Below are 12,995 nucleotides of genomic sequence, written 5' to 3'. Positions count from 1 at the left end.
ACAGAAGATAATTTCCCTATTCAGAACAATAAAATGTTGTTTAAACAAGTTATGATAGAGATTTAACAATGAAAAGACTTTTCCCCCTTTCTTCCTAAAAAATGATGCAATTAGTCAGTAGTACATGGAAGATAAACATCTATTTCATGTTCCTCCTTATGATAAGTGTTTTTCATCGAAATTCCTTGATACCGTATGTGGATGATTTACCAAGGCTTTTTAAAATGGTTGAAATATGCTCTAACAACCATCTGATAAAATGAAAAACTGAACAAAATGTGTACTCAGATGAATGATTCTCTGAAGAAATAATGGTGCAAATGAATTATCAAAGTGTGAAATCATTAAAAACAAAACATGTTTGAGTTTTTATTGAATCTTAATTGCAGGCTTATGTATTTTCTTTTGTAAGCTAAGTTAAAAGAAAATTGCCTAACTAAATTTTTAGAGGCCAGTGTTGTGGGACATATATCGTAACATAATTTATTTTTCACATAAAAGCTGCTGTTCATTTTTTTCCCCAGCATTAACATGCATGCTTTCCTCATGTAGGAGAATATATAAAAAACTGGAGGCCAAGATATTTCCTTTTGAAGACAGATGGCTCATTCATAGGATATAAAGAGAAACCTCAAGATGTGGATTTACCTTATCCCCTCAACAACTTTTCAGTGGCAAGTAAGTCCATTATAATTTTTGATTCACCTTTATTTATTTGCACGACCTCATGTGTCAGCTATCTTACAATATAGGAGAAGCCTATGAAAAAGTTTAGGCTTGTATTTAAGTGCAGGGAAGTTTTCAGCTTTGATACAATTTCAGTTCCTTAGCATAGGGATTATTGATGATATATGGTCTTATATAATACAATATAGTTGAATATAGAACCTAAATTTGATAAATACAATTCCCCAAATATGTACCTCAAGTTTTTTCTTTATAGAATGTAAACAGGGACCTTTGACCTCCGTTGCTAAGTGAACTTGGTTAAGATTGTTGCAGGACCTGGTACATTTCTAATCGGTTTCCTGTCATGATCTTAGCTCTTTTCGTTGATCATAGGATGAGAAACAAGTGATTACTTCAGAAATTGTTTTCTGGGGAGATTCTATGTTTGAAGTTAAATTTTTCTTCCTTACAAGTATCTAAGAAAAATGTTTGTAATGAAAATTTATTTAGGAATTATATATTTTCTTGACCATAGCCCAGAATAAACTGAAAGATGCTGCTTCTGGTGATTCTGGCAACAGTTATCCTCACTGTGTTATGACCAGGCTCTTCGGGCTGGCTGTATTAATTAATCAACGAAAGGGTTGTCTGGTGTTAATTCAGAAATAAAGCATTTGAAAAAGTAATGTTAGGTTAAAATAAACTTGCATAAGAGCTAAAGTCTGTACCATTGAGATGAAATCTTTAGCCAGACACCATTCTTAATTTTGATTTTGGTTATATGTTGTTTTCTGTTAGCTACATCTGAAACAGATAGGAGGTAAAGATTGAAGCAAAAAAATTAAAATGAATAATATCAAATAGGAGCAGAAAAAAAATGCAAGATAACAAAAGTCCTTGAATGTTAGAAAAGTCATTTTAAAATTGGATAGAGCCCCAGCCTTTTTTATGGATACTATCTTTTAATTTTTTTAAAGAATAAGATAAAGCAGTAAACCAAAGGGTTTGTGAAATCAGTTGAGTGGCAAGAATACTAACTTTAAAAACAAACAAACAAACCCAGACACCTCTCTGTTTCTATAAATGGATTTTTATATAGGGATTTCATTTTTTAAGAAGTGAGAACACTGTTAATATGTACGTATTAGTTAAGGAAACCATTTCTCCCCCCACCAGAATGCTCATTAGATATTTGTGGCTTTCTTTTAGTAGTAAATGATTTTTAAAACCCTGTTGTCAATTGAAATAATATCTTGTATATTGCATTGACTTAAGAGCACATTTTCATTCTAGAGACTTTTGGACTAGCATTTGCTTCAAAGTGATAGAAATTGGCTTTTAAAACACTAGCAGCACACGTTATCTCCTACATAAAGCCAGTACAGTTCTTAGTTTCTCTATTTTACTAGCAAATGGTATTGGTTTGTCTGAAATAATTTACAAAAGTACAGAACTCCTGTATCTGCTGATCAAAATGCAGCATTTTTTGACCTTATGAAATTTCACACCCCAGCAAGTTTTAAAGACATACTGTATGTCACAGTCTGCCCACATCTGCTCCAACACTTCCACTGGCAGAGGCTGGAATCAATGCTACACTCCGGGGGAGAGATCCTATTTAGTGACTGACAGCCTATCCGCGAAATAAATATTAGTTGACATCTGTAATCTTTACTCGTATAATCAAGTAGTTGTAGGTAATTGACTCAAACAAGTAAAGTTGTAGACCGCTCCTTCGTTTTCAGAAGTGTGTTAACATGGGTCTTAGACCAAATAAACTGTTTAAGACTGATGGTTCTTAAAACTTGACTTACCACGATCTTAAGCTGCCGTGCAGAAATGAGAGGCGTAGTGAAATGGACGCTGGTTGAAGAAGTCGTTCCGAGTTCAGCTTTGCCACAAGGCATGAGTATGACCATGGATGGGTCATGCTCTGAAGCTCTCAGCATCGTGGGAACACTCGGATGTAACAAACTTCAAGGCCCATTTGTCTCCTACGTGCTGTGGTTCTGTGAGGGGCAGTTTGAGCAGACCGTTGCAGAGTGAATAGGAGTTAAGTAAAGTAGGGGAGAAGGATATTCCAGGCTGAGGGGGACAAAGAATGTTTTTATGAGACATTAAGAGAAGGAAGAGTTGGAGCAAGGAAGGGTTACTTGGCCAACAGTTCCCCTCTGGCCCTGGCCCCCTTGAGTAAGCGAAAAAAGAGACGATTTTACCATGTATTTCTAAGGTATGTTGGGAAACGTTATATATGTATATTCCACTGAGACCTACATGAGTCCCCTGTTTTTCCTGATAATTAAAAAATGTGACTTCAAATTTAATATATGTGGGTTTTACTGGAATTTGACCAAAATAGGCTTTTTATCCATATGAAAAAGGGAAGTAGGAGAACCGGTAGGGACTTGGAATCCCTCTTTCCAATCTTCACTAACTTTCACCTTCCTTCCTTTCTGATCTAAAGTTCCCCCAAACATGGTGTATGCTCCTTGTTTCTCTTAATCCACTGCCGTCTCGCTTTCTGTCTCAGTCACTTGATTGAAACCAATCTCCGTAAGTTCTCCAGGGACCACTTTACTTGCTCAGACGAGCAGACATTTTTCAGTTGTTCTTTTCCTGGGTCGACACCTCGGGCTGCGTTTCATACTGTTGGTCCTAGCTTCTCTCTTGGCATGAATGTTCTGGGATGTCTCTCTCTCCTGCTGTTCTTCCTTTGCCTGTTGTGTGGATTGTGATATCTCAGTGGGTTCTGGCCAAGGACGCTTCTCATTTTATACCCTCTCCCTGGGGGGGTGTCACATTCACTTGGAAGGCTTCAGTTCCCACCCATGGGCAGCTTATTCCCATAAGACGTGTCTTCAGGGCAGGCCTCTCTCCTGAGCACTAAGGTACTGTACTCAGCCGGCTCCTGGACATCTCTCCCCGGGTATTTCTGGGACCCAACCTGTCCTAAGTGGAATTCAGGATAATCTTGTCGGTTCTCCCCGCTGTATTTGGGTATGTCAGTTCTGTCTTGAGCAGAAGCCTGCACCCATTCATTCCATGCCTTGCCCCCTCCTCCACATCGTCTCCCCATTCCCAGTGCATTTGTTTCTACTGAGTTTGTTTTTACTGAGTTTCTACTGAGTTCTTATTTTCTGAACTTCTGTCCGTTCTTGCCTGTAATCACCCTAGAGCAAGCACTCACCATCTCTGCTAGAGATTCTTAACTAGACACCCTGCCTCTAGGTTCTGCCACGTCCACCCTTACTTCTCATGACTGTCACAGTGACCTTTGTACAGTTAAGTTCTGACTGTGCCATTTGCCCTGGTTCCTCACTGCCTTTTGGAGGAAGCCCAGCCTCCTCAGTGTGTCCTGCGGGGACCTCCTCAGTCTGACCTCTGCTTTCAACTCCTGCCTCCTGTGTCTTCTGCCGGCCGGTCACACTTCGGCAAACTCCACGGCTCTTCTGCTCTGAGACTTTGTTTATGCTGTTCTCTCTGACCGGACCGCCCTTCTGTCCTCTATTTGTCTGGATGGCTTTTTTGCATCCTTTAAGAATTAATTCAGATTTAAATCCCCAGTCTAAGTCTTTGCTAAATCAGTCCTCCCTGCCCCTCACAAAGCTGTTCTCTTTTGTTGTTATCACATTGTTTTGGGGTTATTTGTTCATGTTTTATGTCTCATCTACCAATCTGCAAGTTATTTTGGGGTAAAGAGCCTAGTGTTCTTTATCTTACATCTCCTAGTGCCTGCATATTAGGGCTTAATAACCGTTTTTGAATTAATGTCTGAAAACATCTAGTCCAGATTTTCCTGTTTTAGATGAGAAAAAGGAGGCCTTTAGAAATTCAGTGATCTGTTTAAGATTGCTATACTAGGTAGTGGTAGCCAAGAATCAAGGTTAGAATTCAAATTTCTCTCTTGTCATTTACATTTTATTTCCCTCCCCCGCCTCCATTCGGTGCCGTTTTCCCTAGATTAAAGATCTGATTTGGGGTCAGAGTTCCAATACTTTAAATTGCTAGATGGCCTTTGGCATGCAGAATGTAAACTCTCCAGGCCCCCTGAAATGTAGATAAAAATCTTTGATTTTCATCCTTTGGGTGTATCAAATACGAACTGTACGTGAAGGTCCCTTCTAAAGATAGTACTGTGGCCATGTAAGTAAAATAGTAATTGTTTTCAAGCAAAGTGCGTCTCTGATCAGAATTATGATTTGGTCAGTTGCTCATTATAGACTGAGATGATCTTTGCACGGCAAACATTACATCATGACTGAAAGGTAACACAGGGTCCATATACACCAGCACTGACACAAAGCTGGTCTACTCAAGAGTCACGGTCTCCAACATTCCGACAGTGACCGACCCAACTCCAAAGTAAAACAGTTCCTCAGCAAAGAATTTGAACATCTGTCCATATGTCTTGGGGCTTATCCTACTTTTGATCTACTTCTTTTTACTCTCAAGTGGGGGGAAAGGAGAGGTCCAGCCTGCGTCCCTAGCAGCACTTCCTAGACTCTTCCTTATTCCATGTTGCAAATTTTGGCCCACTCTGATGATATCCGTTTCCTCTCTGAAACCTTTCTGCAGTCCCTTTTTCAAAAAATAGGTCAGTCTACATTTCTTAGGCCAGTTTTAAAAGTGAAGTGAAATGTTTACGCACTAACCTATTTTTCTTCTTCTCTTTGTAAGAAAGTAAGGAAATTTGGGGGCTTAAACCTACCAAAAAACCATTTTTACCTCTTAATAAATATTAGACACAGACACTTTAAATATGTAGAAAAATCACTTGGTTTCTACTAATGCCTCCACTGTGGCTGCTCATGGGGATAGAGAAATTGCTTGTGGCTTGGTTCATAGTCTTACATAACGTATAATACAACCTAGAATAACAACCCTATAAATTTAGGCTAACTCTATACTATGTAAATATAGAAGGATTACAAGAGATCAGAATAGCTTACTTTTAAAGGGTTTATCGACCATTGGAACCATACTAGACACTAAAAGGAGTATAAGATACAGTTTTCGAATGTAGGACTTTGTCATTGACTCTGGAAGACATACACAAAGAACACACAGCAATGGGAGGAGAGATGAGATTGGTTGCCAGAATGAATTTTATAGAAAATAAATGGCTGTATAAGTTGAGAGAATAGGTAAAAGTAAGCTAGGGTGACTAGGGGAGAATTTTAACAGGAGCTCTGAATGATGGGTGATATTTAAATTTTTGGAAGAAGGGGGACATTCACAGTGAGGTTAACAACATAAGCAAGGGTATGAAGTCTGGAATTAATGAGTAGCTTATTTTGTGAATAGAAGAGGCCATATCCTAAGTAGATAGAGAACTTATGTTGGAGAAAAAACAAGATTAGATACATTGTAATCAGCTCATAAAAGGTCTTGAATACCAGTCTGATGTTTTTAATGGAAACCAGTTGGAAACCATTGGAGGCTTTTAAGCATTTGGGTGTCCCAATTAGTATTTGATAAAAAAAGGAATGTACCTGGTCATAATAGAAGGGGTGCATCCGCAGGCAAACCATGCTTTTCCCTCCGTGAGTCTGTCAGTCAGCAAGGTATTGTCTTGTTTTCCTTACTGTGCAGTCTCACTGCTACCATCCTAGTTCAGTTCTTCATCAGTTCCTGCTTGGACTATTTTGATAGTCTCCTAATTGATCTCTTGCCTTCACATATTCTCCTCTCTGGACTATTTGAAAACAATGCATAGGATAGATTCATCTTCCCAAGAAAAGTTCTTTTGCAAGTATCCTCTCCTTACTCAGAAAAATCCCAAATTTCTCCCTTTTTCACAAAAGGAAGATGAATTGTTATTTTTTAATATGTGTGTGTGTGTTTTAAGATTTTATCCAGAGAGAGAGAGAGAGAGCATGCGTGAGCAGAGGGAAAGGGAGAGAGAGAATCTTAAGCAGACTTCTCACTGGGCATGGGGTCCGACTCGGGGCTCAATCCCATGACCCTGACCTCATGACCTGAGCCTAAATCAAGAGTCGGAGTCTTAACTGACTGAGCCACCCAGGCGCCCCTATTTTTTGATGTATTATGTACCTACAATTAAACACTTGCCCAAATCATAACTGTGTTTATACTCTATATATGTTTTCAGTATTCCTTTTTTCTTCTCTTATTCTGTAATGTTCCATACGTTTTCTTTTTGACATATATTGCTACATTCTGTTTGGTTGAGTTACATATGAAGTTCTTAACCTCGGTTTTGTTTTCAGTGATTTTTAAACAATTTTATGTACTTGACTGTTTGAAGATTTGGTGCTTTTTTCCCCTCCTAAATGTGATCAGATTTTTAGGGAAACAGAAAGTTATGTCTGGTAATAGCAGCATCTCACTGTATGGAACGGATGCCTTACTTAAAAATTGATCCTACAGTGAATTAGTATAACTTCAGTCAGATTTTCCTCCTATCTGTCCTTTTTATGGGTGGTACTGTATTCATTTATTTGCAAATTTTAACCGATAAACCAAGTTTAGAATGGGGAATGGAGAAAAGCTTTTTAAAAATCACTTTAAAGGGAGATCGTTTTTAGACCATTACAAAGAGTAATAATGCCATAATTAGTCACATATTTTCTTCCTTTCATTCAGACCACACCGTAATACCACAAGACAAAAAATTTCCACAGAACTTCTCTTCTTGCCTCCTTTTTTCTGTATTATACAGCAAGTGTGCAAAAAGAAAAAGTAGAATCCTGCTTTCATGGACCAGGCTGTGGAGTCCAGAGTTTTAAATCCAGCTCCTAGGTGTTGAGAGCAACCCTCTACATCTCTGAAAGAATTCACCCGTTCCATGTCCTTTATAAACATACATTTATGCGTGTTCCTTGTGAGGTTCCTATTAGCTAATTTCACTGTTGTAGTACTTCCTTCATTAGCATATTGTCTGTGGCCTGGTCAGATATCTGTTAGAGCCCATAGCTTCCTTAGCAGCTTCCTTGAGCTCTCTCTCACCCTCTTTCCTGACTGACGGGAAGCTAATCTATAGTTGGGTCTTTACCTTTGAAGCCTCATTTGTCGGAATATAAATTAGTGGTGGGGGCGGGGAGGGGGCTTATGTAGATCCCAGGGGTGTGATAAATTTCTAGAGTGCAATGACTGTGTATACTCATTTAAAACATTTCCTACAGCATTTGTTACGAGATCTATATACCAGAAGGTCATCCAACTTGGAGCCAAAAGACCTGAGTTTGAGTCTTGATTCTGCTCCTTTACTGGTGTGTGACCCTGGGCAAATCACATAACTTCTCTGATCTTCATTTTTGTCATCTTTAAACATGAAGGTTAATAATGCCTACTTCTCGGGATTATTGTGAGGAATAAATGAGATGCCGTAAAAAAAAATAAATTAAAAAAATAAGTGAGATGCTGTATGTGAACGCACTTTGTAAATTGTGAAATGCTATGCAAATAAAACTATTCATGTAGGATGGGAGATGCTCAGTAATTTTGTTCTGGTGAGTTAAATGGCAGCCATTCTTCTCTCTCCAGCTAAATTACATTGGACTGGGAAGGCAACTACTTGGTTGGGTTTTCTTTAAAGATCATTACAAGTTTGAGGTAGAAACTGTTTGTAGCACTTTCTTGCAGTTGAGGACAGTCACTATTGCTTGGCTAGGGGCAAAATCCCAATTTCACATAATACCAAGGACTTTGATCTGTAAGGGCTAGCTCTTGTGACTAAACCACATGAGCTAGACTCCCAAGCCATGCCCGTGGCCACCTCTGGCCAAGGAAGGAAGGATCACTGAAGCTGTCGGGGCAGCTCTGTTGCCCTGGCCTCCGAGGCGCTGGGTGCAGACCAAATTCTTCAAACCTTCAAGCCTTGGGAAGTCAAAGCTTCCACAAGGGGATGGTCCCTGTGACTGTTGTTACCCCTTATTTTAGTCAGAAGTTGTTTTTGCTTTTTAATAAAAGTAATAAAATCCTCCAATATCTTTCTGGCTGTCCTAAGAGGATCCCTTGGTTACCAGCCATTGGGGGAAATTTTTAAATTAATTTGGGTCTTCCATTAGATGATGACTTTTTTGTAAGATGGAGGATGCAGTGGGGCTTATTCTTAGGGGAAGGAGGCAAGCACTGATCAGCTTCAGTAGCTTACATTAAATGATGTGAGGAGAAAACAGGGACCCTGACAGAGCCAGCCTTCCTCCCTCCTCCCCCCTTCACCCTCCTCCTCCTCCCCTTTTCTTCCCCTCCCTCCCTCCCACTCTCTCTCAACTTGTCATAAGTTCAACAATTAACTACCATTTCTCCAAAGATACTTACATAAAAGAACACCCTACATGTAATTATTTTCACTGGATTATTCTTAAACATTTTGCCTCGGACCCCTTCCTGGACTCTGTTTTCTAGACGCCCCAACTAACAGCCTCACACACTGAATTCTGTTTTTGAAATTTCCTACCTTGTGCGCATATGATTTAAAGGAAAACAACTTGGAAACATGGGAGTTATCACAATGAATATTTAAACCTATTTGTAGGAAACCTAAGTTCTAATGGATATTTAGAAAGTTTTTATCGAGGGTCTGTTGTGTTCTCAACATTGTACCAGGTACTGAGGGAAAAAAGAACAAAATAAGGAAGGAAACCAAGCTTCTTTTGAACGCTGCTATGTGCCAGGCCCTTTCACACATGTTCTCCCATTTAATCCTCACAGCGCTCTGAGGTGAGTATCACGTTCTCTACTTTTGAGACTGAAGGAGGTTCTGTGACTTGGTTGAGGTTGCTTATCTGGCAAATGGCAGGGCCAGGATTTTAGCCCGTGTCTCACAGAGTGCTAACCTCGAAGCCTGTGTTCATTTCATAACCCTCAGGTCTGGATTCAGACCTGAAGTAAGTTTTACAATTAACATATTGAGAAGAGCTTGAGAAAGAGAGGATCATCTAGAAGACCTTCTTGGAAATTGAGATTGTTTAGAGAAATAGTAAGATTTCAAAAGATGAAGTACATTCCAGGTAACAGGAATAGCATTAATTTGAAATGTTATTTCTGAGAAACTTCGGCTGAATCTCTTATTGTTGATTTAAATGAGTATGAAATCCTCAGATATGAATGAAAGCTCCAGATGGTATGTTATTTTTTTTATCCCTGTATAGAGTGAAAAATATCAAAGGAGGAAGAAGGATAAATGATGGGAATAGATACGGCACTTGAAATCTGTAGCAGAATGCTGTGATCGTACCAGACACTGTGTTTTCTCAGGGCCAGAGTCAGGCACTAGGCCCCCCGTTAGCTTACCTGGCCTCGTGTGTGCCGCTCTTGAAGTAACATTGCTGTTCATTGTCTTTCCTACTAGAGTATCAGAGAATTTTACTGATGCAAAGAAATACTCCATTTTAAAATCCCATCCTGAAGGCAGTGTTTTTTCTTCAGCTAGAAAGGTTTTAAATGATAGCTTTTCACTTGGAAAAGGGTACATTATCTCTTTATCTGTTTATTAAAAAAACACAAAACCCTGACTTCTTTATAAAGGAGAGGTAAGGTGGCATGGAGGGGAGGGGATGATGGGCGCGGGGGGTGAGGCTCTCCGCCTGCAGCCTGCGTGTGAGAAGCAGCTGTGTGGGTTTATCCACACACTTGTGTGCTCTTTTACATGGAGTTAATTATTAATGGGTCCATATAGCTCAGTCTTTCAGGTAAAAATTTACTGAGCGTGTACCACCTCACAACATGAGCCAGCCTGTGATGCTAAGGATCCCTGCACTGTTTTATCTTACTACTGATCCCAGCGTTTTCCTCCATGACACCCTTCCATCTCTGAAGGGTAAAAATAATTCTTTGTGCACACCATTCTGACTCCCGTTCTGACTCTACTCATTTATGACCTGATTACGTTTATAGATCATTTTTGGTTAAGTTGAATGTGGATACCCACCTGATTTATGTATTTAATATTTTAAGTTTTTTTTTTTTTTTTTAGTTTCTAGAAAGGAGCTGTTTATGTGTAATTAGTTTTTTAAATTGTAGAGTAAAAACTGATTATATGCCCATCATATTTGGTGCTTTATGCCATTTTATAATTAATACAAAGAAATTAAGAGGGATTTAAGGAAGCAAGGGAAGAGAATTGACATTTTTTAAGAGCCTGCTCTGTACAAGGTGCTTTATTTATGTGATCACATTTTGTCGTGACAAGAACAACATGAAATAAAATCACCTAAAAAACAAACAAACAAACGAGATAATGAAACCAAGACCTAGAGAGATTAAGAAACTTTCCCAGAGCCTCAGAGCAGATACAGAACAGAGCTGTGATTTGGACTCTGGTCCGTCCGACACCTGGCCGGAGTGCATTGAATCATATGTGGGGCTCAGAGATGACAGCTCTCTTCAGGTAATGTCTAGTCAGCCCCTCCAGAAAGTCTGTGCTGTGCCTAGTATTATACACACTCGGTTAAGAGCAGGCTCTCGGTGGTCTCTAGAGGTGTATTTTAAGTCACAGCAATTCTTTTTTATGCTGTAGCAAGGGGACAGGCATGCAGGCGATAGCTAGGTGGCCGATCATTTGATCGGAGTTTATTATGTAACATTGGCAGGTCCCACAACTACCCCCAGGACTCCAGAGTTACGTCTTGTGTGGTGTGAGGGAAGTACGATGAAGGATCTCTCAGTCCTTTCTTGTAACATTCAGCGATTTGCCTCTCAGCAACACACAGAGATTCCTTGAGACATTCAGTCTACTGAGAAGTCACAGTAATAGTAATTACCACTTGTTGAGCACCTGTGTGCTCTGCCCTTTACCTAGTGCTGTTAAGCCTGCTAACAGGTTTTCAGGCTCCATAATGTGTCTGCTTGATGGCTGGGGAAGTTCAGCTCTTGGGGTTTGCCGCTGGTCGTGCACCTATGAAGCGTAGAGCTGGAAACCCCACGGCTTTGAGGTTTCGAGGCCAGTGATTTTTCCCACCCCACTGCTCACCTAAGGCATCTCAGGCCGCCTCAGGGTCATGAGGTACGAGGGTTTCCAGCAGTTCGGAAGGTGTGGGCTTTCCATGCCTCTGGACTAGTTTCTGTGTCAGTATCGGGGGATCAGATCTTGTGACTGTGTTTCAGAGCTTTTGGCTCCTTCTCCTTAAGGAAACTGAAGCTCCAGGAAGAGGATTCACTAGTGTGAACATTTCAGCCTTGCTCTCATCATGCCAGAGAGGTCATAGGAGAAACACTAATTTTTAGGGGCAGAATTATCTGGACATTTAGTATGACTCATGATCATTGCCCTTACAACAAATTAGACTTGAAGGACATGTGTTTTTTGATCTCTCAGCAGTTACATGCTAAATCACTGCCTTTCTGTTTTTTTCTGCCCCATCTTTATGTTAATTTTTTAAACGCATTTATTTATTTATTTGAGCAGCGTTAAATGAGGCCCAGGGCTAGGGTGTGGGGAAGGACCTGGAAGCCTTGGAATTTAGGACCGCTATGGAGGCGTTCTTTTGGGTTGGAAATAATACACAATCGAGCAGATGCTAATGGAAAAATGAAATGCAGGGAGAGAGAAAAGAGGCTAGGGTGGCTGTGTGAGAGTTTCATGGAGGAGAGGACATTGCCCCTTTATTACAATAATGTTTCTGCCCTATAATAAGGTCTTTCATTGCTGGTTCAGCTTTTTTCATTCACTTGTTTTGTGCTCTGCTTCCTGTTACTAATTGTCAGCACAATAGTCTTCCAACTATGAAGTCTCAGTGTCCTTTTGGACCAATTTGTCATTGTCTTTCTCCCTCACCCCCCAACCCATGCTCTCAGAATCTATTACTATGGTTGCATTTTTAGACATTTTTTATGTTTTAAAATGGCAATGCTTTTGAAACATGCCAGAATAGTTTATGATAATTGAATCATCCAACCAGCAACAGTTATTGCTTCCAAAAGCTCACTGATGAAGTTTAAAGTTTCTGTCTCTATAGGATATTCTTATAAAGTAATTGAAAATTAACATGCAGTGCTCTCTTTATAGCGTCATTTCATGCGCCTGGTGTCCTTTGGGCTTCACCATCGTCCTGTGGACATTAGGCATTTTGTTAAATGGTATTATTGACGGAATTCACAGATTCTTTGCAGTTTCTGTGCCTGTAGGAACTTACATTTTTGTTGTTTTCCCAACACTGGCTCTTGATTCTTATAGATAGATTATTTTAAGAAATCTGCAGGGTTGGCTTAAGATTGACAAGCCCGGACAAATTCCGATATCAGACTCCAGGCATGTGTTACATGTTAATTCCTGTTCAGTTTTTAACATTTTGGCCAATAAATATTCCAAATGTGCTCTCAGCCTGGTACCAATAATTTAATACTGGCAGAGAGACATCTTT

The 12,995-nt window shown here is 39.7% G+C and overlaps 1 protein-coding gene across 1 annotated transcript in view; it reads left to right on the top strand.

The window, feature by feature from the left end:
- AKT3 (AKT serine/threonine kinase 3) overlaps positions 1–12,995 on the top strand; it is a 298,230-nt gene that overhangs the window by 124,832 nt on the left and 160,403 nt on the right. The window contains exon 2 of the mRNA XM_044916426.1: positions 553–678. Coding sequence (XP_044772361.1) covers positions 553–678 — 126 coding nt within the window. The remainder of the gene's footprint in view (positions 1–552; positions 679–12,995) is intronic.

Source organism: Neomonachus schauinslandi, chromosome 6, assembly GCF_002201575.2.
Source record: "Neomonachus schauinslandi chromosome 6, ASM220157v2, whole genome shotgun sequence".
NCBI lineage: Eukaryota > Metazoa > Chordata > Mammalia > Carnivora > Phocidae > Neomonachus > Neomonachus schauinslandi.
The sequence above is the reverse complement of the archived record's forward strand: the minus strand, read 5'-3'. Positions and strand labels throughout refer to the sequence as shown.